Source organism: Arxiozyma heterogenica, assembly GCF_036370985.1.
Source record: "Arxiozyma heterogenica strain weizmannii chromosome Unknown scaffold_9, whole genome shotgun sequence".
In the NCBI taxonomy this organism is placed as follows: domain Eukaryota; kingdom Fungi; phylum Ascomycota; class Saccharomycetes; order Saccharomycetales; family Saccharomycetaceae; genus Arxiozyma; species Arxiozyma heterogenica.
Genome location: NW_027042662.1, coordinates 789,171 through 815,585, shown reverse-complemented (window position 1 = coordinate 815,585; position 26,415 = coordinate 789,171). Strand labels below are relative to the sequence as shown.

Genomic DNA, 26,415 nt, shown 5'->3' with positions numbered 1-26,415 from the left:
ATATATTTAATGTTTAAGGTTAAAGTTAGAACTTAAAATTAGTTTGGAACGAAGTTTTCTCCTCGAAAATTTTGGTTGTGGCTGGAAAATCTCTGGAATTTTATAAAAGTTATAAATCAAGGTTCTTTCCTCTCCAAAGAGTACTTTTCAAGCGCAAGATGTTCAAGAATTTTAATAGATAAAGCCATATATTTGTATATAATTTCGACTTTTAATTAAACAAATTGTTAAAGCAATTACTATTATCAATATTAGAAGTTTATATATTTATATACTGCATATATTCATTAAAAATAAAAAAAAACTTTATACTAAAATACACCAATAAAAAGACCCAATAAAAGAAATTAAATGATAATATGAATGACTGAATAATTAATAAAAATGTAAGAATTGAAATTGATCAACCAGAACACATCTCACAAGCTTCTGGCTTATCAATTGCACATGCAATAACTTTAGAATTGTAAATATCATATTCTGTTTCCTCTGTATCAACACCAGCATCAGCAGGTATATTAGAAGCAATCTTTTCGCTTGCTTTGGTTTCTGGAATAACAGAAACAGGAGTTGATGCTATCTTTTCTTCAACTTTAGCTGACTCGTCTGATGGAGCTGGAGATATACTTCTAGCTTTAGAAACAGTTTCTTTTGGTTCTTTAACTTTTTTTTCGTATTCGGTTGATGCTAATGGAACGGGTGCGTGATCTGGCTTGACCCAATCATCTGGAGTAGGAGATTCTGGATTTTCGTAAATGGCAGGAGATGGAACGTATGTTGGACGGTTTAATTGTGTGAGATCAGCAACTTTGTTCATAGCTTGAGCAGCTACTTTTTGATCAATGGTGAATTGAATAGCAGCGGAAGCAGCTTGAGTTCTTAAGTAGTACATACCGGTCTTCAAACCTTTCTTCCAACCATAGAAATGCATACTGGTAATCTTACCCATTGTTGGTGCACGCAAGAATAGATTTAAAGAATGAGATTGGTCAATGTAGATGGAACGATCAGCAGCCATGTCGATAATATGTCTTTGAGAGATTTCCCAAACTGTTTTATATAAGTCCTTTAAGTCTTGTGGAATACTTGGTAAATCTTGAATGGAACCGTTAGCAGTAATTAAATGTTGTTTCATAGACTCGTCCCAAATACCCAAATCAACCAAGTCACGTAATAAGTATGGATTAACAATCTGGAATTCACCAGAAAGAACACGACGTTGGTACATGTTGGAAGTAACTGGTTCGAAACATTCATTATAACCTAAAATTTGGGAAGTAGAAGCAGTTGGCATTGGGGCCATAGTCAAAGAGTTTCTGACACCGTGTTTCTTGATATCTTTTCTTAAGGTATCCCAATCCCACATACCATAAGGCTTAGCACCCCACATATCCATCTGGAGAATACCCTGTGCAATAGGAGAAGTACTAAAGGTTTCATATGGTCCTTCCTTTTGGGCAAGTTCACAAGAAGCTTCTAAAGAAGCGTGGTATAAAGTTTCAAAAATTTGTTTGTTCAATTCCTTAGCAGCATCAGAATCGAATGGTAGACGTAATAACATGAAAGTGTCAGCCAAACCTTGAACACCAAGAGCAATTGGTCTATGTCTCATGTTGGATCTTCTAGCTTCTGGGACAGGATAGTAGTTACGGTCAATCACCTTGTTTAAGTTACGTGTAACAACTTTGGCGATGTCATGTAGCTTTTGAAAGTTATATGTGGATGTCTTGCCATCTTCAGAGGTTTCAATAAAAGCAGGTAGAGCGATGGAAGCTAAGTTACAAACAGCAGTTTCGTTTGGATCGGAATACTCAACAATTTCACAACATAAGTTAGAAGATTTGATGGTACCTAAGTTCTTTTGGTTAGATTTTCTGTTACAGGAATCCTTGTACACAACGAATGGAGTGCCAGTTTCGGTTTGAGCTTCCAAAATAGAATACCATAATTTTTGGGCCTTGATGGTCTTACCACGACCTTCTCTTTCATAACGTTCGTACAATTTTTCAAATTCTTCACCATAAACATCCTCTAAACCAGGTGCCGCACTTGGTGAGAATAAAGTCCATGGACCGTTCTCCTCAACACGTTTCATGAACAAATCTGGAATCCATAAGGCAGGGAACAAGTCTCTAGCTCTGATTTCTTCTTTACCATGATTCTTTCTAATATCAATAAAATCAAAAATATCGGCATGCCATGGTTCAAGGTATAAAGCAAAGGCACCCGGTCTTTTATTACCACCTTGGTCCACATAACGAGCAGTGTTATTGAAAACACGAACCATTGGGATTAAACCGTTAGAAGTACCGTTTGTACCGGCAATGTAGGAACCTGTAGAACGAATATTAGAGATATGTAGACCAATACCACCTGCAGTTTTGGAAATCAAAGCACATTCTTTCAAAGTATCATAGATACCTTCAATAGAGTCATCTTTCATTGCAACCAAGAAACATGAGGACATTTGCGATTTAGGGGTACCAGCATTGAAAAGTGTTGGAGATGCATGAGTGAAATATCTTAAAGACATTAGATTATATGTTTCCAAAGCAGCTTCGATATCTTCACCGTGGATACCAAGGGCAACTCTCATTATCAAATGTTGTGGACGTTCAGCAACTTTACCGTTCAACCTAAGTAGATAAGAACGTTCCAAAGTCTTAAAGCCGAAATAGTTGTATTGATAATCTCTATCATAAACGATAGCAGAGTTGATTTCGTCTTTATGTCTCATAACGATATCGTAAACATCATCGGAAATCATTGGAGCACGCTTACCAGTGGCAGGATTAATATAATGGTATAAATCAGAAACAACCTGAGAGAATTGTTTGGTAGTTTGTTTGTGTAAATTAGAGACAGCCAATCTAGCAGCTAGAGTACCGTAATCAGGGTGGATTGTGGTCATATAAGCAGCAGTTTCAGCAGCTAAATTGTCTAGTTCTGCAGTGGTGACACCTTCATAGATACCAGAAATAATTCTTTGAGTAACTTTAACGGCATCAATGTGCTTTGTGTCTAGCCCATAGCAAAGACGGGTGATTCTGGATGTAATTTTATCAAATTTAACCGGTTCTTTACGGCCGTCTCTCTTAATAACGTACATCGGTTACCGAGATATAGAATTATGTATTAATGCAAGGGTGGATGTCACTGTGGATTGTTTTTTTCTTTGATCCAAGTCAGTACGATAGATAGCTCAGCGGAGGAGGAAAAAAAAGAACCGTTGTTTAAAGGAAAATAACAGGAGAGTAAATAAGTTGAATTGATTTGGAATAAGATATCACTTGTATATATATATGATAGACGTGACTATAGATGTTACATGAATATAGACACAAATAGTGGGTTTATATTTGCATATGTATTCTTCTACGTATATGTGGGACAAAGCTTAGTAAGAATAATAGTTTTTTTTTTTGTTAATAGACTGAGACGCGTAAAACGCGTAAAACGCGAAACACTTGTTTTATTAATAAATTTGAAATGGAACAATAACAACCATCAAAAAAAAAAAAAAAAAAAAAAAGAACACTAAAGAAAAAAAAGATTGTGTGATTTTGTGTCGGCATTGTTTGGAGAGAATGAATAGGTGGAAGAAAATCAGCGAATAATAAAAAAAATCTGAACAGTTTTCTTCAAAGTTGGAAAAGCTTTTCATGTTTTTCTTTTTCTTTTTCTTTTTTTATTATGTTCAAACACTACAACTACCAAGAAAAAAGAAAAGGAAAACAAGAAAACAAGAAAACAACAAGCGTTTCCCCTAATCTCGTTAACAACAGCTGGAAGACAATAGTAACTAGGTGAACCACTCTTCAAGGGAAAAGCTAAAAGTATATCTAATAATAAAACAAAATAAAAAAAGAAAAGGGTAACGCGTAAATAAATCAATAGCTTTTTTTTTTGTTCTTTTTGTTCTGTATTTTGTGGTTTTCCCACTGTCTTGAGATCTTACTAATAGGCAGGGTAAAAAGAAAAAAGAAGCAAGCAAGCAAAAAAAAAAAAAGAAGAAAATGGTCGGATTGATTTGGTTTACGTGACGCGACTCTTTTTCTTATTTGTTAAAAAAAAATAGCTTTTTTTTCCTATGCTACCAAACAACCTGACACCTCCATAGTAATTTTCAAAAGGAGGTAACAGAAATTTCTTTTTATGGTCAGAGTTATATTTTGATTAACAAAAAGAAAGAAAAAAATGAGTATTGTTTCCTTGTTTGTTAACAATAGTAACCATTATTCGTTGCCACGACGACAATTTCATTTGGTTACCGCAGAAACCAGTAAAAACTGAAAGGCATAAGAAATATGATCTATTTTGTTTAATACGGCATTGCTATCATCAACAATGAATGGTAAGGAAGAAGAAGAGGAACAACAATATATAAATGTTGCTGTTGTTTTGATCTTTTCTTTTCTTTTTTTTTCACTCTTACACTATTCTTTTGTTTTTTAAGTGGGATATATTGCGACAATAATAATGATAATAATAACATAGATTAATTAAAGCTTATCGATTTTGGATGTCGCATAAATTGAGAGAGAAAACCAAGAATACAAAAAAAATTAAGATAACATAGAATAAAAAAGAAACAGATAAGTGAAGAGATAATAGAGTACTATTTTATAGAAATAAGTTTAATTAGTTTCTCTGCTGGTTATAAACTGATAAGAATTGACGGCAATTGTTATTCAATTAACTCTTAAGACGTCAGTAAAATATTAATTATCTTTTGGTTTTGTTTTTTTGCTCCAATTATCTCATTAGTCCTTCTATTAATTATACGTATAGTAATATATATATATAAGCTTATTGCAATTTTGCAATTAAATAGAATATTGTCTTGAAAAGATATGAACATTTCTTGTAAGAGTAATTTTGTTATGTATCGTACAATCACACCTGAGTCTTGTATCAAAAGCTGATTAAAAATGATTTAATGTTAATTGAATATTGCTATTAAAAAAAACTCACTTTCTCTGATGGGTTAATTTTTAAATGGATCTTATGTTTTTCTTTCTTTCTTGCTTTCCTATTTTACTGTTTTATGTTGTTTTCAATCAAATATACGAGATAGTATATCTATATGTAATAAGGTATATTTTAATATTGTAACATTGTTTCACTACATTACTATCATACATGTGATAAATAAAAAGGAATTATACATACATATACATATATATATATATATATATGTGTGTGTGTGTGTGTAAAAGAGGTTTAAATGATCCTATTTCTCTAAAGGAATCTAAAATAAAAGTTAGACGTATATTTTCATTAATTCTTGTATTATTGATTTGTTTATTTTCAGGCTATGCAGAACTATTTTTTTCTGGTTTATTTCATATAATTTTATTATTCATGTTTGGTTATTCTATTCTTTACGTAATTTTGACATTATATAGATATATAATAGTAATATTGGGTAAGCGTTTTCCTTTTCTTTTTAAAAAAAAAAAAAATAAGAATAAATATTAAGATCTAAACATTTCTTCTATCTGATAAATAATGCACAATTGGTGTGATACCGTTTGACTGAGTTAATTTCTCAAACCATGCGAGTAGGATCCCCCCCTTGTTTTTGTCCCTCAGGTAATGACATACCTTTGTATAAATATTTGACTAAGACAACTTGTTGCTCTGTGTTTAGTTCCTTCACAATATTGGCTATGTCCACCTGTCTTACTTGACATAGAGTCTCTAATACAACTTGGAAATATAGATCTTTGGTATTGTCGTCTGCACTATATGGTGGGTCTTGCGTTATTAAGTGAATAGCATTTCTTGTGTCACCACCACTAGATAGTGTACGCAATTGTTGCATCTTGGGTTGTAATTCTTCAAGGGTGATCTGTCTGTCATATGAGGGGATTAAGTCCTCTGCTGTTAATCTAGAATCTGGGTCAAAAGCATCAATATCAATTCTTCTCCAATCGCTCATACTGTTCTTTGTTGTTGTTTTCGTTGTCTGATATAAATGTTATCCTAGAGGAATTCACAAATTCTAATTTGTTCTACCTTCTCACTTTCTCTCTCTCTCTTCTTTTCTCTCTCTTTAACCCAGAAATTTGTATCTCCTTTTTTCTTAAGAGGGTTTAATTAAATAATATTTTTTTTTGTTTTTTTTTTCGTTTCGTTAATTATGAGAATAAATTTCCCTGAAGAAGACATAATAGTTTTTGTAAGCAATGGCTTTGTAACATTAATTTATACTTTTCCTTGCACAAGGTATAATTATGTACAGATAATGACTCACATGAAGGTAAACTTCTTATTCAAACATTAATTAAAAATTACACAGGTAAGACTAAATAATTATACATACTTATGGTCATTAGAAATGTTATTTTTTTAATATTTCTTTTGTGTCCTAAAGAAAACTTAAACGATTGAAAAATAGAAAAAGGACTATTTACAACATCCGTTTTCCTCTTTCTTCTTTTTGTTTATAAAATTTTATCCTTTGGAATACCATCGTATTCACCATAGCCCATTGCCAAATTCATATTTTGGACAGCTTGAGTAGCTGCACCTTTTAATAGATTATCAATTGTGGCACAGACAACAATACGGTCACCAGCATCGTTCAATTTGAAACCACCAATGACTACACTATGTGTTTCCTTGATATCCTTAACTAATGGAATATCATTGATGATTTTAACTAAAGCTTCACCTTTGTAAAAATCTTCATAGATCTTCTTAATTTGGTCAAAGGATGTTAAAGAACCTTTCTTGATTGGGATGGAGACAGTTAAAGAAATACCTTGGAACCATTGGCCCACGTGTGGCATGAATGCAACTTCATGACCTAATCTAGTAGATATTTCACGTTCATGGATGTGGTTAGTTAAAGTGTATGGGATTAAATTATTAGCCAAGAATTTTGGATCATTCTTTGGAGATGGTTTGGTACCAGCGCCAGAATAACCGGAAACACCAAAGATGGTTGGTAAACCATCAATGTACTCAGTTAATGGAGCAATAGCTAACTGGGAGCCAGTAGCATAGCAACCTGGATTAGAGATCATTCTTGCAGATGCGATTCTATCTCTATTATTCAATTCTGGTAACCCGTAGACCCATTCAGTCTCTGGTACAAATCTGTGGTCAGCAGAGAGATCCAAAATCTTGGACTTACCGCCTTCAACACTAGTAATAGCTTCCACAATTGGTTCGGAGATATTGTTTGGTAGAGCTAAGATCCAGAAATCGACTTCATTTGCAGCTTCTAATTTTTTGATATCATCAGCTTGTAAAGTTTCGTAGAAGATCTCTTTCTTGGTATATCCTTCAAATTTGGTGCCCTTTAAAGCACGAGAGGAAACATGCGTAATTTCGAAATATGGATGGTTATTGATTAATGCAGCAATGTTTCTACCAGTGAAACCTCTTGCACCGATTAAGGCTATACGGCCAATGTTTTTGTTGACACCTTCTGGTTTTGGAGTGGATCTAACTGAATAATTTCTCTTTGCTATACCGGAATCAAAAACACCAGAAGATTTACTTTGAAAAGAAGAATTATCTGGGCCTATACTTCTGACAAATTCAGTGATTAGTTTGGAGGTTGTTTCCAAGTCATTGACACCATACCAGAACAATATTTTGCCATTTTTCAAGTAAGAACCTTGAGATCTAGCGAAATGCCATGAGATGTTTGGATCGCTTTCATCAACAATCCATTGCAAAGATGTGAAATCACGACGTAAGGCATTAAAAACGTTATCTGTAACGTTATTTAACCAGGCCTGATCTGTACAAATCAATTTGTTTAGTTGAGGCACTAAACCCTTATTCTTTAATACTACGGCGAAGACATTCATTGGTTCATCAGTATAAGTAACGAAATCGTTTCTTTCTAACTCTCTTAGATAGCCAGCTACAGATTCTTTACCTGATACAAAATCTCTGTCTCTTTCCAGGACTTGTCTTAATGCATCGGCTGATGGGAATTCCGATAAAGAGCTTCTTTTTAATAACTTGTAACCTCTTCTAATCATGGTACCTGCACCAGAGTCAGTAAATAATTCTTTTTGTAAGTCTTGAACGTTGATGATTGCTACAGACGAAGAACGTGGTAAGTAGTCTAGCAATTCTTTGATTTCTTTAATTTTCAACTTTGTACCATACTTAACCCAGCTTTGTTTCATTAAATCATCGTATTCTTCGTCTAAGTTAATAATGGAGATTTTTTCTTTGGTTTCTCCATTAATAATACCACCTTTTTCATTTAGATAGACAATCTTTAAGGGTTCAAAGACACGAGCTAATTCTCCAGCAGCAACATCTGCATTTACATTAAGCATTTGGCCAGAGGTTGTCTCTGCAAGTGAAGTTAAGATTGGCAAAGCACCTGCCTTAATAGAGGCTTCGATAGGTTCCTTAGACACACCAGTAATATTACCTACCAGTTTGTACTTGTCCTTATCCAGGTATTCAGCAGTGAAGACACCGGAAGTGATTGGTCTTGCTCTAACACCTAGCTTTTCTAAAGCAGTAACCAATTTCAAATTTTGCTCGAGGAAACATTTTCTGACCACAGCCATTGTTTTTTCATCTGTTATTCTGATCCCATCGACGTAATCAGGTTCTACACCTTGGGCCTCCAATCTTCCATTAACTTGTGGACCTGTGCCATGTAAAACAATTGGATATAAGCCGACATGATATAAGAAGGCCAGACACGAAGCCAATTCATGTAGGTTATCACTAATGATGGCACCACCGACCTTAATGACAGCGAACTGTTGTTGTGAGACAGAAGTGAAATATTTCAGGTATTGCTCAACTTCTCTTTTTGTAGAAATGTTGTTTAATAATTGGATAACAGTGGATCTGGTTCCAGAGGAACCAACACCATTTACGGATGCAGTAGTTACAAATCTTTTCGAATAGCCTACTTTTTTGTTAGCTAACACATTTCCAGAAGGAACAGTTAAACGATGAGTAGTCTTATGAGTGACATAATTATTATTCAAAACTGTTGATAAACGATGTAAAGCTTTTACAGACTGGCTTATAGATGAGGTTTGAAACCTTCTAGCGGATACTAAAATGCTAATACAGGGCATGTGTATAAGTAGATATAAATGGAGGTATATGTATGTATATTATTATTATTATACTTAGACCTGTGAAGAAAACCAGCAAATGAATTAATCTGTGTGGGTATGTGTATTAGTAGTTAGCTAACACTTTTCGATGAAATGTATGTATCTAAAAAAAAAATAAAAATAAAAACAAATAGGTGAATCCCTTAAAAATGTCTGTAGATCTTAATTGAGACTAAAACAGTCGGTACAACTTTTCAAAGCATGAAAAAAGAGTTCTCGGGAAAAGATTCTGGGGCATCGAGAGAAAGAAGTAAAGAAAGAGAGAGAAAAAAATTGCCCTAAAGGAAGCAGAGAGCGAAGCAAAGAGGCCGTTTATATATACAGGCAAAACCGTGACCATCGCTGACTCATTCACTTAACGGTCATGTTTTTTTGAACAGAAAACACAATGGAATTTCTGGAAGCAGAGTGGGTGACACAATGAAAAAAAGGAAAAATACTTTTTGAGTGAAATATTTCTTTCTCCCACACATACAAAAAAAAATAAAATAAAAATAAAACAAAAAAAAGATAATAAAATAAGAACCGGTCACAGTTGCCAATAACGGTCAAAGACAATAACCTTTAAGTGAAAAACATAGCGAAACTTTGGATATGTTGGGTGTATGGGTGTATTGTGGAGATGAATTTTTTAAAAAATAAAAAGTTTTATTTGTTTTTTTGGTTTCTTTTTTGCCAGACACAAACTGTTTTCTTTTTCGATCTGTCTTTGTTTTTAGATGGTTTATTATTTTGAACGGTAAATTGGTTCATTCAGTGACTCACTTGACCACAGGACAAAAACGTTACCAATTGAACATATCATATTTGTAACTATATATTGCGTCTGATACAGAAAAAATTCTCAGCATAATAACAGTACTAGATAGGAGGATAAATATTTTACTATTGTACATCGCACTGAGTCCACCATTTTTGACTTAAGAAATGCAGTCGATACATATATATATACTTGTTTGTTTGTTTGTTTTCTGTTTTCTGTTTCTTGTCTTTTGTTTTGCTTTTAGTAATCTAATGATGCTTGAGTTTTATTTGATGTTTCCTTTTGTGTTCTTGTTACACGAGAACGATACGACAATACCTGTTGTTCAGATGTGTCATTTATATCCATTAAATGAGATGGGATTGTTTGTGTTTGTGATAGTAATGTAGAATTTTGATAGTTTTGAGATTGTGAGAACAAAGATGTCCTAGGATGAGTAGCTGAAGAAGTATGATGTATCTGTTCGTAATAACCACTTCTTTTAGGATGAGAAGATTGGAATTTGTTAGTACCTCTGTATCTATGATCATTGGATATTAACTGTTTATCTGTGTGTGTTGCTAAACTATATCCTCTGTTTCCTAAACCTCCACCAAATCTACTAGGAACAAAATATTTGTTAGTTCTTCCTCTTTCATAATCCACTATGCATCTTCTCCCATGAATCACAATACCTCTACGGACACCCGTCTCTCGTATGCATTTCTTGGAACTCATTGGATTGCTAAATACAATAAATCCGTATCCTCTGGATTTATTATTCGTATTAGTATCTTCATTTTTTGACAATTTTTTCTTTTTCCTACTCTTATCATTACCACCACAATTATTCTGTATTTTAGCTTCTTTCTCTCTAACTATTCGTATTCTATCAATACTACCGTATTTACTAAAAATTTTTTGTAATTCTAACTCGTTAATATCGTACGGCAATCTACCAACAAATATAGTGCAATATGGATCTGTGTTTTTCATATGTGGATCATTGTGAGGATCCCATTCTTTATATTTTTCATCGAGTCTTTCTTGATGCTTCTTCTGTCTCTCTGATTGACGTGTTAGATATTCTAGATATTTGTTTCTACTACCATTAGGGTATTTCAATTGGTAATCTGATAAATATGTTAGATATGATGATAACTCTGCAATCTTTGGGTAAGTTTGACGTTTATGAACTGGATGATCTGTTGACTTGAGATATTTTAATGGTGGAGCTGGTTTAAATAGGGCGGTGACATCTGGTGGGAATTTTGACATTATTCTCTTTTTTTTTTTTTTTTTTTTTTGGATTGGTATACTAATTATTGTCTTTTTCACTTTTGTTTATTAGCCTTTTTTATATGTATATAAACATTGTGTTTTACGGTTGCTTCTCCTTCTTATCTGTGTTGTATGCTTGTTTTGATTTATTTTTTTATATACTAGTTTATTTATTTTATTTTATTTTATTTTATTTTTTTTGAGATAAATTACCAAAAAATTCAAGTAAGAAATAATAACAATAGTGCCAGAACTGATCACATTAGATGATTTATACTTTATTGATAAAAATATATATATTTCTATGTATGTTGGCATTTGTATACGGTAATATATACTTGTAAGTGCAAGAAATTAATTAGAAACATTATGTGATGAGCTAATTTTAATGACATTGATGACGATTGGTGGTGGTACTGATGCTGGAAATAGGTTCTTAATTGCTAGTAGCAACTTTTCTTCCTTTAATTAATTGATTTAATAGGTCAGTGGAATTGGTAATCCCAGTTTCATGCATATGTGGAAGTTGATTGGAATCCTGTACATGTCCTTTTTGTGATTGTGTTTGTTGCATTTGGTTCATTGGGTAGATACCTGGTGGAGGTGGAGGGGTGGCAGTATTCAATCCTTGCTGTTGTTGTAATTGTAGAAGAACATTTTTGTTGGTTGAACCTTGTTCATTTAATAGATTTTCGTTATTTTGGAAGGATGGAGAAGTTGTATTTGGGTTGTTACTAACAGAGTTTGGTAAAGTGGTTATTGGAACTACACCACTTGCACCAACACTTTGCAAAAACTGGATCACGGATGCAGAATAGTCAATTGGTTTTGCAGCAAGAATACTTATTAATTTATCACGTAATATATATTCTGATTTTTCGCTAGTTTTGATGTTGTTCCATGAAAATAATGACGGGTATTTGGAATATTCTTCGTCGTCTAGTAAATTTTCTTTTAACTTAATTTCATGATTTTCATAATTTGATAGAAATTGAATTCTTGAATCTAAGAAGTTCACTGCAGTTCTAGAAGAATCGTATGGATCAACATATTTCTTTTCAGGTGCATTATTATTATTCTTTTTCTTATTACTTTCTTTTGTAGAACCATTATTGCCATTGGCCGTGGCCATACTGTTATTATTTATACTTTTATTCAGGTTGGATAAGCCAAATGTTGCAGCAATATTACTATGATTGCTATTATGTAATGTATCGTGATTTAGTTCACTTAATGTAGGTATATTAGTAGAACTCGTGTTTTTAGAAAGATTTAAAGTTGTTATTGGAGTAGAAGATTGGCTAATACCCCATGGATTTGCGCCGGTGGGGATAGGTGCAGGTGTCAACACGGGAGTAGAAGTTGATGTACTGTTACCAGCATCGTGTCCATGTAAATGAGTCTTAATGGATAATGGGGAATTTGTGGAAGATGGGCTAAAGGAGCTATTATTGTTGTTATTAGTAGAAGCATGGGTTCCATTCGTTGTTGCAGTGGATTTAAATACATTGTGGGTTGCTGCATTAGAGGATGAAGAAGAGGGTGTTGAGCCAGACATGTTATTTAGAGTGTTTTGTGGATGCGATTGTTGTTGTTTATTATGTAACTCCCTTCTATTAAAGGAATCTGCCTCTTCACCTGGTTCATGTAAGAACATACAATTTGGATTTGGACATGGTAGACCACGTAGATAGGAGGAACAATATTTGGTGGTACCATAAGCTGCTTTAATCAATTTACCATCCATATAAGTTCCATCTACTTGTGCAATACATTTTGCTGCATCATCTTTGGATGCAAATGTAATATAGACACCGTATCCTGGTGAATGATGACCGTGATAGTTATCATTGCCACCATGTGAATTTTTTTTATTTACAACGATTTTATTAATCTTACCATATTGACCGAAATATTTTTCAGATTTCAGAGTGTTTCCGACTTCTTCAAATGGAACAGGTGGATTAACACCAATAACGTAGACTAGGTTTTTCTGGATGACTCTCATGCCAGCCAAATGTTTCCTATTATTATATTCTATATCTTTTTTCTCCTTCTCTCTTTGCTTCCTCTCCTTTTCACGTCTTGCTAATTTTGCTGTCTCTAACTTCAATTCTTCTGGGGAAAGTACTTTATATCTGACAGATTCATCATCATATTTACGACGACATGCTGGACATCTACCATTTAATTCTGGATTCTGTCTAATATTATTGTAACAGAATTGACAAATCTGGTAACCACAGGGACAAGGGAAAAAGTTTTTATCTGTGATATCCAGTGGTTCAATACATAACGGACAATACTCATCCTCATCTTCAGAAAGGAAGTTAGGATCATAATTTGGTTGATAGGTATTTAGATTATTATGAATAACAGAGGCCATTTTTGTTATATATTGTTATGTAGGTATTAAAAGTTGGATTATAATATAGGAGAATCTCTTTTATTTGTTATGATAGACTATTAATTGCTAATAGGGTCGTTTATTTTATAAGTATATATGTGTGGATATATATATAAAGATGCAGGGTTAAAACGTCGAGAAGTATATAATATTACTTTTTATAGTCGTTGATATAAACAGTGGTCTTGCTGGGAGTAACAAGGTAGAGAAATAGTTGCCTATACGATGTGTTTAGCTGATCATAAGTTGGTCGGTGGCCATTTGGTTATACTTAAGAATTTCAAAAAGGTTGGAATCGAAAAAGAAAATAACATTCAAAAATTTTTTGAAATTCAAAAAAGAAAGAAAAAAGAAAATTACGTATTACCCGAATTTTAAACGCGTATTTTCCCTTTTTGGTAAACAGTTTTATGTTTGTACATTGATATAAAAAAAAAAGTAAAAGGTTAGTATATTCATGCTGTAAACTTTGACGCCTATATTTGAACTGAAGGATTTGAACAGATGAAAAAGTAGGCTCAGGCCACAAATATACTCGAATAATTGTTAAATTAATATTGATGATAAAGTGCTAAAAATTTATTTAAGAAATATCTAGTAGTTGAAAATGTATTTGAAGTAGTAATAAGAACATAACGAGAATTATATAACTGGTGTATTTGTTCAGAATCAATAACTGTATAATTTGTAGATATTTACATATAATTAATTCACGTAATTTAGTATGTGGCTAAAAAAATTTTTACTATTATCCTTTGACTCTATTTTCCATTGATAAATATATTAGTAATAATCTTAAGTATTTAGTTAAGTTTTTTTTTACGATTTGTTTACCATTGGATATTTTGAACAATCACGAGAATGAAATTATGAAACAAAACAAAATTCCAAAGGGGGAGATACCAAATGAGAGAAGACATGGATCTGTGAGGGTTATCTCAAGTGATATACTAAAATATGGATATTAATTATATATATAAACACTTACAAATTATATAATTGGCTGATTCCAACTATTAAATAGATTAATCTTGGATATTCGTCTTGTTCTTCTTAACCTATTAGATAAATTATGAATATTAATGCTGATAATTACCTCTGGCACTATCTCTCAATAATCAAGGATCTCTTAAGTAAGCTTCCTAATAATTTGCCACCAATGTCCATCCGACGATCATATGTTCGTTCGAATACACTCACAACCTTAGGCCCAGAGTTTCGGTTGTTCCAAATCCTTCGCCTCGACATTAGGCGTTACCTGCAGCCCACGTATTTCAGGATTTCCAGTTTGGGCACCTTACAGGATCACTCTAAAAGAGGTATTATTTGATCCATATCTATTTTTAAAAACTGCAGTAAAAACCTCACACTGTTATTATTCAAACATAATTTCAATAAAGATAATACAAATTTCCATTAACAAAAACCGTCCTTTATCAGACCATTTCCCTTGGTTATACAATCCAATTAGGCATTTACCTAACTACCCAATAAAGCTTAACAGAAACACCAAAAGTATGTTAACAAAAGTCACTTTTTTCACTCTTTCTTTAACAATAGAAGATAAAAAATCACATCATAAATCATTAATTAGATTAGATTAGAATAAAACTAAATACATAATTGTGACACATATATAAACTTACAGAGAACATATAGCTTATAGATATTACACAAATGAAACATAAAATTCGTAATATTATTACAATGGCATAGTCTTATAATCAACAGAAACCATGGCATTATCGTGATGACAAGTAACCTCAACAATAACTTTAAAAGGTTTATTGTTGTATTTTGTGTCTTCAGCATAGTGCCACGTTATATGATCAAAGTTTTCATCCTTCGTCTTGTCATGGAATTTCATATCAGGCAAACCGATACTCTTGGTGATATCTTTCAAAAGATGTCTTTCAACGTGTTGATGTAGATGTCTAACGAACTTCTTATTATGAGAATTCTCACTATCTTTTACCTTTTCTGGATCATCATGAGACTCGTGCAAAACAAATGGTGGATAATAATTACAAACACAATGCAAGTTTTCAAATTCATCATCTTCAGTCTCATTCTTAATGAAAGTTTCAAAGGTCTCTAAATCTTCAAAGACTCTTATTTGTTCACCTGTCTTAGTTGTAGTGGTGGTGTAGGATGGCTTCTTATCTTTCTTGGAAGCTTTAGTCATGGTGTGTTGAGTGAGTATCTAAAGTTTTTCTTTTCTAAGTATGAATAAAAATATAAACAGTGAACAGTGAATTGAAGAATATATACAATTTCTACCGTTGAAATCTAATAGCACAATTGAATGTTAATTTATAAAATGTTCGGTGATGTTCTTTACAATTGCAACTAGAACTCAACAGAGGAGAAACAGCGTCTCGGGCACAGCACGCAAAAAACTAAATCTAGTCATCTTATATATGATTTGAATCAAGATGGACCAATCTTCAAAAAACAAAAGAAAAAAAAAATTTATGAAATCTAAACAAATCTTTAAGAGATCAGCCCACTTCCCCTTACGATACCTTGTAATGCCCTTGAAGGAAGCTAAATCAATAACAGTTTTTTTTTCTTTACCCCTCGAAGCTTCTTCTTTTGCAAGGACACAAGAAATGTTAAATTTGTTATAAACAATAAATCACACCACTCTTCAAAGGCAAATCAAACTTTTACTATAGATGTTAAAGAGAGAGCCCAAACAGATAGGCAGAAAAAAAAAAGGGGAGGGGGGGGAGAAGGTCGAGAAAGAATGTAATAGGTACTCCTTTTTGATTTCGAGACAATACTATATTACCAATGACAGTATCCGCTTAAATTTTTTCCCACAAAAAAATTGGTTAAAAAAAACCCTTCAAAATTTTTTGAAAAATTTATTATAACCCTACTGTAAATTAATATCTGAATAATATTTTTTTACCTTAACCCTATCAATACGTAGTTAAATTGAAAAAACATGCTTGACTTCTAGACAGTTGCAAAAAAACCATTAGGGTACACAAAGATAGGCAAATGATAAATTGACCACAAGTATCTTTTATTACAATTACGAAAAAAAGGGGATAATTTAACTAACAGTAAAACTAAGTCCATAAAAAAAAGACAAGTCATTATTAAGTCACCTTAAGATAATTTACTACGGTTGAGTAAAAAAAAAGTTATCGAGATATTTTTCCGCAAGCCCTAACACGAAATAAATATGACAGTTACAGAAATCTGGAATATTATTTTCTACCCGGCCTTCTCCTATTAGTGTTTATGTATGCGTCATTTTTTCTAATTTTTAATAATTTGTCTCTACTTTTATTTATTTTTTTATTTTTTTTTTTGAGAGGGTCGTCACTTTTTTTTTTAATTTTACCTTCATCCCTTCCCCCCTTATTTTTCAGTTGACCTTCCCTTTTTCCCATTTGCTAGATTTCAGATTATTTAGACAGAAAAACTAAACAAACCTAATCCGAATACAATACACATGGTAGTAGCTTTTACATCTAGACACTACTGTTCAGAAGGATAAAGAAAGCAAATGAATTAAAAACCCCACGAAAATAGAAAAATAATAGACATTTTCTTATTTTGAGGGAGAGGTACACTGCACTATTCGTAGTGGGTTTTTCTTCCTGCAACAAATATAGAAGTTTGTATATGATTTCATTCCATCATTCCTTCTATCCTTTGGACTACTTTTAATACGGCAACACAAGACCTAACTTAGGTAAATAAGAGGTTCAGATAAAAAGTATGTCGATTTTTTAAGTGGTATCATATTTGTTTTCAGGAAACAATAAATGATCTAGAAAAACTGGCACACCATAACAATGATAATATTTCCTTTTTTTTCTATTTAACGGCATTTATTTCATTCCAAAAACATGTACATTTTACATACCTCATAGTAGTACAATTTATTAAAGCCACGGTGCTCTTTTTGAAAAGGTTATTTAATAATATTTAATAGTACTGGTTGGTTTTGTGATAAAAAGCAAAAAACAAAAAAAAAGAAAATATGAGTTATCGTAGAATAAGTTTATTAAGCGTAAATTTATAAATAAGTATTTGATAATAATAACCTCTAAACTTCCTTAGGGATTTTCCCCTATTCTCTCTTATTATTAACTCACAGGTATTCATTGTCCGGAATATATTACAATCTTGATAAATACTGTTTTTTTTTTTGAAAAAAGTAAAAACATAATGTTATTGGTTGAACCTCATAGAATACTTTTGTTCAATCCAATGATCTTAGAGTGTTTTTGTATGAAAGAAAAACGATTGAATAGATATTTTAAACTAACTCTATTTTTTTTTTATTTCACTTCGCTTTTCTCTTCTTCTTTTCTAGAACTATCAATCAAGAACTGACCTAATTATACCCTATTAGCATATAAAACTTCCGTCTTCTCCAGATTTTTTCATTAAACTGATGTTAAGATGCAGTTTTAGAATAAAATTTTTACAATTATATACAATTCTATATAATATCTTCTTTTACCCTTTTCGGCAATACGAGAGCGGAGTTTAAACTGAAGAATTTCTCTTCTTTTGTTTTTTTTTCCTAAAAAGTTTATATATATATATATATAGGAAATATTTAAATCTATTTTATTTGTAAGTGCTTGATTCTTTCGTTAAAAAATTACATAAAGAAAATAATAATTTAAGATGTAATATTTAATATTTCTATGTTTCTCATTCAGCTTAATGTAAACACATCTTTCTCAAGTCCTAAATTTAAAAATTTTACAGAAAAAAAAAGTAATGGCCAATAATTTCTGAAATTATAAGGTTACAATATATTTCATTTAAAACCCATTTAAGTAAAATTTATAAAAAATTAAATACCTACAATTGAAGGTATTATTGACTATAAGTATATATTAATTAATTTTACTTGTTTTCTTTCTTTATTAAACCCTCTATATATGCTATTGTTATTAAAAAGGAAGTTTGTTTATTTTTCGATTTTTGACACCACAATTCATAATTATCTAAAAATGAAATTCTCCTCCCCCCACATCCTTGTAAATAACACTTTGAAATAAAATGAATCTTGATAATATATATATATATATAGATAGATTTGAAATTTTGTTAAGCCTTTTTGCCTGTATTTACTAACAAATTCTTCAAATTTCATCTCTTCCGTTAATTTTATTTGATTCTTGTTTTATTATTACCTTTTTTTTTCTACAAAGCTCCTGTCGCCTGTAAACACCCAGACATTTCTGTCATTAAATTTTCTTGTTCATTTGGAAAAAAAAAAGGATTCCATTTATCCGACAAGATTTACTATTGCAAATTAGATTGCGGATCAAAATAATAAATAATGATGCATCTCTTCTATTAAAAACAAAGCATAACTAATTTAACTATTGTAAAGGAGCAATGGAAACATGCAACACAAATAAAAGCACTAAATCTTTTTTTATTTCAATTTCACTTTCTAGTTCTTTTTTTTTTTTTTTTTTCTTTTTTCTTTTTTCCTCTTTTATCTTTCTGGAGCACTAAATAAGTGACAGCTTAATCACTCAATAATATCTTTAATTGAGCTCTAACAATGACAGGATCGTTTCGGTGTAATGGAACAGTGACCTAATCATACAAATTGCTGTTCCAATTTCAGTCAACAGACATTGTATATTCTTGAATATATAAATAGAAGTTATTCAATTTGATACTATATATTTGATATGGTAGTTTTGGTATTGCTCATTACTTGCATAGTTCCCAATTTTTTTTTTGAAACAAAACTCAAGACAAATTAATTAACATTAGCAACCTTACTAACCAATATAATATAATAATAATTGTCATATAATGTCTGTCCAAGCTGAATTTGAGGCGAACCAAGCCAAATTGCAAAAAGATAGCAAAGAAATCGAGGAATGGTGGTCCCAGCCACGTTGGGCCAACACCAAGAGAACATACACTGCTAAAGATATTGCGCTTAGACGTGGAACACTCCCACCGCATGAATATCCATCCACTGTAATGTCAAAGAAACTTTTTAACATCTTATCAAAACACCATGCCAACAAGACTGTTTCTCAAACTTTTGGTGCCCTGGATCCAGTCCAAATCACACAAATGTCCAAATACCTGGATACTATCTATGTTTCTGGTTGGCAATGTTCCTCTACTGCCTCCACATCTAATGAACCAGGTCCAGATTTGGCTGATTATCCAATGGATACTGTTCCAAACAAAGTAGAACATCTGTTCAAAGCTCAGCAATTCCATGACCGTAAACAATGGGAAGAACGAGTTACAGCTAATAGTGCTGAAAACCTGGCTGCAAAGGGTCCGGCTATTGATTACTTGACTCCAATTATTGCAGATGCAGATGCCGGCCATGGTGGTTTAACTGCAGTTTACAAATTGACAAAAATGTTTATTGAACGTGGCGCTGCTGGTATCCACATGGAAGACCAAACTTCCACTAATAAGAAATGTGGTCACATGGCTGGTAGATGTGTGATTCCTGTCCAAGAACATATTAACAGATTGATTACTATTAGAATGTGTGCTGATGTCATGAATTCTGAATTGATTGTTGTCGCAAGAACTGATTCGGAAGCGGCCACCTTAATTTCTTCTACAATTGACACTCGTGACCATTACTTCATTATTGGTGCTACTAATCCAAAAGTAGAAGAGTCCTTGGCTGAAACATTGGATAAAGCTATCATCAATGGTGCTACTGCTGAACAATTACAATTTATTGAAAAGAAATGGAACGAAAAGGCCGGCCTAAAACTATTCCACGAAGCCTTTGCTGACGAAGTCAACAGCGATTCCACGTTATCTGCTGTTGAAAAGAAATCTTTAATCGATCAATTTAATTCTAAAGTTGGCCCATTAAGTGAAATCTCTCACCATGACGCATCCAAACTTGCTCAGCGTTTGATTGGGCGTGAAATTTACTTCAATTGGGACCTACCAAGAGTAAGAGAAGGTTTATACAGATATCGTGGTGGTACCCAATGTGCAGTGATGAGAGCTCGCGCATTTGCTCCATACGCTGATCTAGTATGGATGGAATCAAACTACCCAGATTATGAACAAGCTGTTGAATTTGCCGAAGGTATCAAAGCTAAGTATCCACACCAGTGGTTGGCTTACAACTTATCTCCATCTTTCAACTGGCAAGCTGCCATGTCTCCTGAAGAACAATACACATTTATTGATAGATTGGGTCGATTGGGTTATATCTGGCAGTTCATTACCTTGGCAGGTCTACATACTACCGCCTTAGCAATCAATAACTTCGCTAAAGATTTTGCTAGGGACGGTATGAAAGCATATGCTCAAAACGTTCAACAACGTGAAATGGATTGTGGTGTTGATGTATTAAAACACCAAAAATGGTCAGGTGCAGAGTACATAGATGGTATTCTAAAACTAGCTCAAGGTGGTGTTTCTGCTACTGCTGCCATGGGTGAAGGTGTTACCGAAGACCAGTTTAAAAGCAAATTATAATCATAATCCCTTATAAAGTAACAAATAATCGAGTATACATTACACTCCATAGGACATATATGTCTTCTTCTGTGAATAAACCACAGATGATTTATTTTTAAATTTGAGCTTTCACCTTTCTTTTTTTTTATTTTTTGATTGTATATACTATATTTAAATAATATACTATTATCATATATTCCGTATCATTTACAGTATAATATATCCTCTTTAATTTGTAATTGATTAGAATTTCTACAGTCCTCTAAAAACATAGAGTTAAGGGATTTCTGTTTACAAAATCCCAATTTCTAGTAATGAAAGACAATTATATGCTAATTTTTTTTAATTTTCTTTTGAATAATTTATTCAGAAGAGCTTGTTCTAGAGTATCTATCCAAATGGTATGGTAAAAGCTAGAATAAATTAAACATAACAAAAAGAGAAAATAAGAAGCGGTTTAATAAACTTGTAGGAATTTGTGTATCGAACTGACACCTTTAGTTTTGAATAAAGAAAAAACACACACATAGGAATAACCTTTCTTCCAAGAGAGTAGCCGCTACACGTAAGAGATAGTCGTCAGATCCAATTTTTAAGAGAGTTTGAAATCTCCATGATTCACTTTGATTTATGCTATTCACTTACCAATTGCTTTTTTATTCTTCTTTTCTTTCTTTTTTTTACCATCTAACACCAAATCAAGAAAGCTCCGTTATGAAAATCAAATCAATTGATTTTTTTTGTTAAACTAAAAAAAGAAAACAGTGGAGATATAATTCCGCATGTAATGAAATGGCCGAAAGAGTTTCACTAAAAAAAAAAAGAATAAGGCAAAATACTGATGGATGATTCAAGTGGCTTGGTTTTTTCTACCTTTTGTTTGTGTCTATTATTATTATTGTTATTATTATTGTTACTATTATTTATTTATTATTAGCACGGTTTATAAAGATAAACGCAACACAAAAGACAAGAAAAAATCAATCAAAAAATATATGTAATTAAAATTATATTTTTAACATAAAGTAACGAGAGAGATGATTCAAAAAAAAAGTAAAAAAAAAAATTTATTTCTATAATGATCGTCATAATTTTTCTAGAACATTGGTAATATGGATAGAATGTTTTTATTGGAGGAAAAACCAATTTTATAATCTTTGTTAGTAACTCTTGATACTTCTTAACGTTGCTTAGAATAATAAAGTATAAGGGTTATTTCATTAGCAGAGAGAATCACTTTGTAGTTTCACAGATAATGGAGATATGACTTGTAAACAAAGCAAGAAGATGAAATAATATGAAAAAGTTATGCATATTACTAATATCTTATATCCGCGGACCATAGTATATTCCGCATGCCACGGGTCAAAGACCAATCACTTCTAAAAAATAAAAAAGAAAAAAACAAAAAAGAAAAAAAAAAACAATTGACGTTTTTTTTTTGTGTCTTTAAAGGCAATTTTTTTTTCCTTCTTCACTTAATTACAATGGTTTTGCTTTTACTATGAAAAAAAAGTGATAGTATGATATTGAAAAAATCATAGAAGTGCTTATAGTAAACCTTAAGAATAATTGAGTATTTTAATTTTTAGAGCATATAATATGCAATAAAGAATTTTTTAGAAAAAAGAATGAACATAGGAAATATCAAAAAATCTTATCTTACTAGATAATCAAGTAACCATTACACTTAACCGATAATAGTTGTTTCAAAATATTTCTTACTTATCATTCTTTTACAAAGTAGTATGCTAACTATTAAACTCTTTGTAATATCACTATAAGTTGTACATTGTCTTGCTCAGATCTAAAGATGAAGAAAAAATGGGATAATCTTAAATTATACAACAATTAAAACAGAAACAACCTTCTTTTCTTTTTTTTTTTTGTTTTTACTTTTTTTTCATAAAAGAGTAGTCATAGGGTAATGTCTAAAACATTCTAGAAATTAGAATTTATAAGTCATGGCAGTTTCTTTTCTTCTTATTATTTTTTCCTATTTTTGAAATTTTGTTCATCTTCTATTCATCAAAATTTTTACTTGACTTATTGTGTTTTCTTTTGTTTATTTTTGTGCCACGTCTTTTGTTTTTTTTTCTTGTTTTTAGTCAAAGTTGGGACAAAAGAAAAAAACAAAAGACAAAAAAATTAAATCCGCAGGGGATAAACAATTAAGGAAGGTGGCAAAAGAATAATTGTATTTGCAGACCTTGGAATAAGATTGCAAACGTGGCGACTCTCTTAAAAATATAGGGACAAAATATTACAAATCAGAAAGAAAAAAAGTATATAACACCGACACACTAAAAATCGTGCAAAAAATAATATTCCAGATTTCTGTAACTGTCATATTTATTTCGTGTTAGGGCTTGCGGAAAAATATCTCGATAACTTTTTTTTTACTCAACCGTAGTAAATTATCTTAAGGTGACTTAATAATGACTTGTCTTTTTTTTATGGACTTAGTTTTACTGTTAGTTAAATTATCCCCTTTTTTTCGTAATTGTAATAAAAGATACTTGTGGTCAATTTATCATTTGCCTATCTTTGTGTACCCTAATGGTTTTTTTGCAACTGTCTAGAAGTCAAGTATGTTTTTTCAATTTAACTACGTATTGATAGGGTTAAGGTAAAAAATATTATTCAGATATTAATTTACAGTAGGGTTATAATAAAATTTTAAATACTTTTCTTTGGGAGGATATATTTTTTACAAAACTTTTTGTATGAAAGGTATTAAGAAAACACCGCTGATAGTGACGTAATTTTCCAAACTCCACCTGAGGGTATTTCTCGAATAAAAAAAATAGAAAATAAAAACAAAAAAAATAACGTAGATTTAATAATAACAATAGAAAAGGATGTTTCCTGAATTGAATTCTCGGATTCCTGGTTTTGGACGTTTCCGCGGAACTCACCCGCTATTGTTTTCCTTGATTCATTTATCCATTTTTTGCTTGTCTTTTTTTTTTTTTTAGACATCTTAGTAATCATTGCCAAAGAATAGAAATTAACAAGGATTTGTCGCAAAAAAAAAAAAAATAGTGTGGCTATTCAAATTTTCGACACATTACAAAATTAAAAGGAACTCAGAAAAACAAAAATAGCAATTTTTTTTAAGGCTACAAATTATTTTACGGCAAAATCTTGGTCAATTTTCTAAGTCTACCAAGTAGAAAAAAATGTCTCTACTCTTCTTCATCTTTCTCTTTCCTCTCTTGAAGAATAGACAAAAATATTCTGACGTATTTTGTACGCTTATTTTTGTTGCCCCACTAAATTGATGAATCAATAGATCAGTAACTTGATCTATTGATTCATCAAGCAAATTTCTCTCTCTTAAGAGAGCCTTAGTCAGCTATTTTTTTTGTTTTTGTTTTTAACATTTTTATAATCTTCCTTTCTTTCTTTCTTTCTTTCTTTTTGTTTTTGGTTCAATGGATGATTATTTTCTTGTAATATATATATATATAGATAGATCTATAGATATTGAACTTTATTTGTGTGATTCATAGTGTAAGTGTACACAAGTGTATTTTTTTATCTGTACTGTTCATAGACATTATCTCAATCTGTACTCATTTTATGATCATCGTACACTCCTCATATTTACATACTTATACCATAACATTAATATCCCATTTATTGTCCTATTCTTTTGAAGATTTTTTTAAATTTTTTTTATGTCTGGTAAAATATGATAAACACACATTATAACACTAATAACGTTGGTTCATACGCAACAAGCACTAATTATAAAATTACAAAAACCACAAACAACCTGACTGGTAAAGGGACAACGCATAAAATAAGACAAATTTTAAATTTTACTGATGAAAAAAGATGGAAGCAATTTTCTTCTCGTAGACTAGAATTAATTGATAAATTTGGGTTAAGTGAAAGGAAAGCATCTGAGCAAGATGATAATATTAAACAGATAGCTAACATGTTAAGAGAAGAATTTGAATATCCAATGGATTCAATTAATGAATTCGAAAAGTTGGTTACTGCTGCTGTACAATCGGTTAGACGCAATAGGAAAAGATCCAAAAAGAAATTTGAAAATTTTGTTTCAAACTCAAACTCACACTCACACTCACATGCTACGTCTACATCTACATCTACATCTTCTTCAAATTCTTCGATTTGTTCCCCAATAGAACACAAACAAGAATTATTTACTACTACTATTAGCACTAGTAATAATAATAACATTAATACGAGTGATTCAGGTAATATCAGTATATCTTCAGCAGATTTTCCATCTATTAATAACAATGACAAGGTTATCTATTCAAACCAACTTTCATCTTCTACAAACACTACAAACACCACCAACCATGGTAACACAGGATTAAAATCTCCGCTATTATCCCCACCGCCATCTGTACAGGGTAAGACTGATGGTTCGCGAATTATAAGTTTGCCTGTCACTAATTATAGATCATCTCCATCATGTTCTATATCTAATTCAGTAAGCTCTCCTTTGTCTTTGAAGAGATTACAGTCGAATACATCCTTGTCCACTGTAGAAAATCAGTACATGTTGACTATTAGATCTTTGTGTTTTGAACTGCTCAACACCAACTTTGACTCATTGGTCAAACATAGGAGCAACTCAAATAATATTCATGTCCCCAACTTTTTATTAGATAAACTGATAAATAAAATACAAAATTCAAAAACTTTCATGGATTTTACAAATCAGAATCAGAACACTGGTTTCCAAAGTGATAAATGGCAAAATTTGAAAGTCTTAGGTGAAATGTGTACGAAAGCCTCAATTTCTTTTGTTATTGAGAGATATTTTATCGACCAAAATACAATTAGTCAGGATGACAAATTCTCAATGGACTTCCTAAGGCAATTGTCTTCTACCTTATTTAATGAAGTCTTTAAACATCATAATATAGATATGTTTACTCAAATCAAATTTTTATATCTCATTATTGGTACCATTGTGAAAGATTATGGGTTTGACTCGATCCTATATCCGTTGAATGAAATAATTCATCATTTAATTCAGAATAGATTAAATGTTGACAGTTCTGTGTCTACTAAGGCACAACCTTTATTACCACCATTAAATAATGGTTTGAATATCTTAAGTGTTGTGTCTTCACAAGTCAGCAGTTCATCTCATCTTTCTCCTGAATATACATACAGGGAAACTTTACCAAGTGTAAGTACGTTCGTTCAGAACAGCCACAATAATCTACCTTCTCCAACACCTTCTTCCAATAAATCTACCAGTAAAACAACTACTGCTACTACTATTAATAGTGCCAATTTGGAGACAGTATTACATACTTCTAGCCATGGTCCTTTGCCTCAATTAATTGTAAAGGAATCTTTTGCAAATGGCACATTGCCCCAACCTATTAAGCAGATATTATAATTTTTGTCTT

The 26,415-nt window shown here is 31.7% G+C and overlaps 8 protein-coding genes across 8 annotated transcripts; 2 read left to right on the top strand and 6 right to left on the bottom strand.

Moving 5' to 3' along the window:
• Window positions 1–403: 403 nt before the first annotated feature.
• RNR1 (ribonucleotide-diphosphate reductase subunit RNR1) lies at window positions 404–3,109 on the bottom strand (the record flags this gene model as incomplete). Its single annotated transcript, XM_064861812.1, has 1 exon — window positions 404–3,109. The coding sequence occupies one exon, from the start codon at window positions 3,107–3,109 to the stop codon at window positions 404–406; it is 2,706 nt and encodes a 901-aa protein (XP_064716767.1).
• Window positions 3,110–5,551: 2,442 nt separating this feature from the next.
• ARC15 (Arc15p) lies at window positions 5,552–5,944 on the bottom strand (the record flags this gene model as incomplete). The annotated part of the gene is made up of 1 exon (XM_064861811.1): window positions 5,552–5,944. One exon carries the CDS (start codon window positions 5,942–5,944, stop codon window positions 5,552–5,554), a length of 393 nt encoding a protein of 130 aa, XP_064716766.1.
• Window positions 5,945–6,449: 505 nt separating this feature from the next.
• ARG56 (bifunctional acetylglutamate kinase/N-acetyl-gamma-glutamyl-phosphate reductase) lies at window positions 6,450–9,077 on the bottom strand (the record flags this gene model as incomplete). The annotated part of the gene is made up of 1 exon (XM_064861810.1): window positions 6,450–9,077. One exon carries the CDS (start codon window positions 9,075–9,077, stop codon window positions 6,450–6,452), a length of 2,628 nt encoding a protein of 875 aa, XP_064716765.1.
• A 1,045-nt stretch (window positions 9,078–10,122) lies between these two features.
• SNP1 (U1 snRNP complex subunit SNP1) lies at window positions 10,123–11,139 on the bottom strand (the record flags this gene model as incomplete). The annotated part of the gene is made up of 1 exon (XM_064861809.1): window positions 10,123–11,139. One exon carries the CDS (start codon window positions 11,137–11,139, stop codon window positions 10,123–10,125), a length of 1,017 nt encoding a protein of 338 aa, XP_064716764.1.
• Window positions 11,140–11,578: 439 nt separating this feature from the next.
• Window positions 11,579–13,528, bottom strand: MOT2 (CCR4-NOT core ubiquitin-protein ligase subunit MOT2; the record flags this gene model as incomplete). Its single annotated transcript, XM_064861808.1, has 1 exon — window positions 11,579–13,528. One exon carries the CDS (start codon window positions 13,526–13,528, stop codon window positions 11,579–11,581), a length of 1,950 nt encoding a protein of 649 aa, XP_064716763.1.
• A 1,723-nt stretch (window positions 13,529–15,251) lies between these two features.
• RGI1 (Rgi1p) lies at window positions 15,252–15,734 on the bottom strand (the record flags this gene model as incomplete). Its single annotated transcript, XM_064861807.1, has 1 exon — window positions 15,252–15,734. One exon carries the CDS (start codon window positions 15,732–15,734, stop codon window positions 15,252–15,254), a length of 483 nt encoding a protein of 160 aa, XP_064716762.1.
• A 3,629-nt stretch (window positions 15,735–19,363) lies between these two features.
• Window positions 19,364–21,025, top strand: ICL1 (isocitrate lyase 1; the record flags this gene model as incomplete). Its single annotated transcript, XM_064861806.1, has 1 exon — window positions 19,364–21,025. The coding sequence occupies one exon, from the start codon at window positions 19,364–19,366 to the stop codon at window positions 21,023–21,025; it is 1,662 nt and encodes a 553-aa protein (XP_064716761.1).
• A 3,679-nt stretch (window positions 21,026–24,704) lies between these two features.
• VHR2 (Vhr2p) lies at window positions 24,705–26,405 on the top strand (the record flags this gene model as incomplete). The annotated part of the gene is made up of 1 exon (XM_064861805.1): window positions 24,705–26,405. The coding sequence occupies one exon, from the start codon at window positions 24,705–24,707 to the stop codon at window positions 26,403–26,405; it is 1,701 nt and encodes a 566-aa protein (XP_064716760.1).
• Window positions 26,406–26,415: the final 10 nt, after the last annotated feature.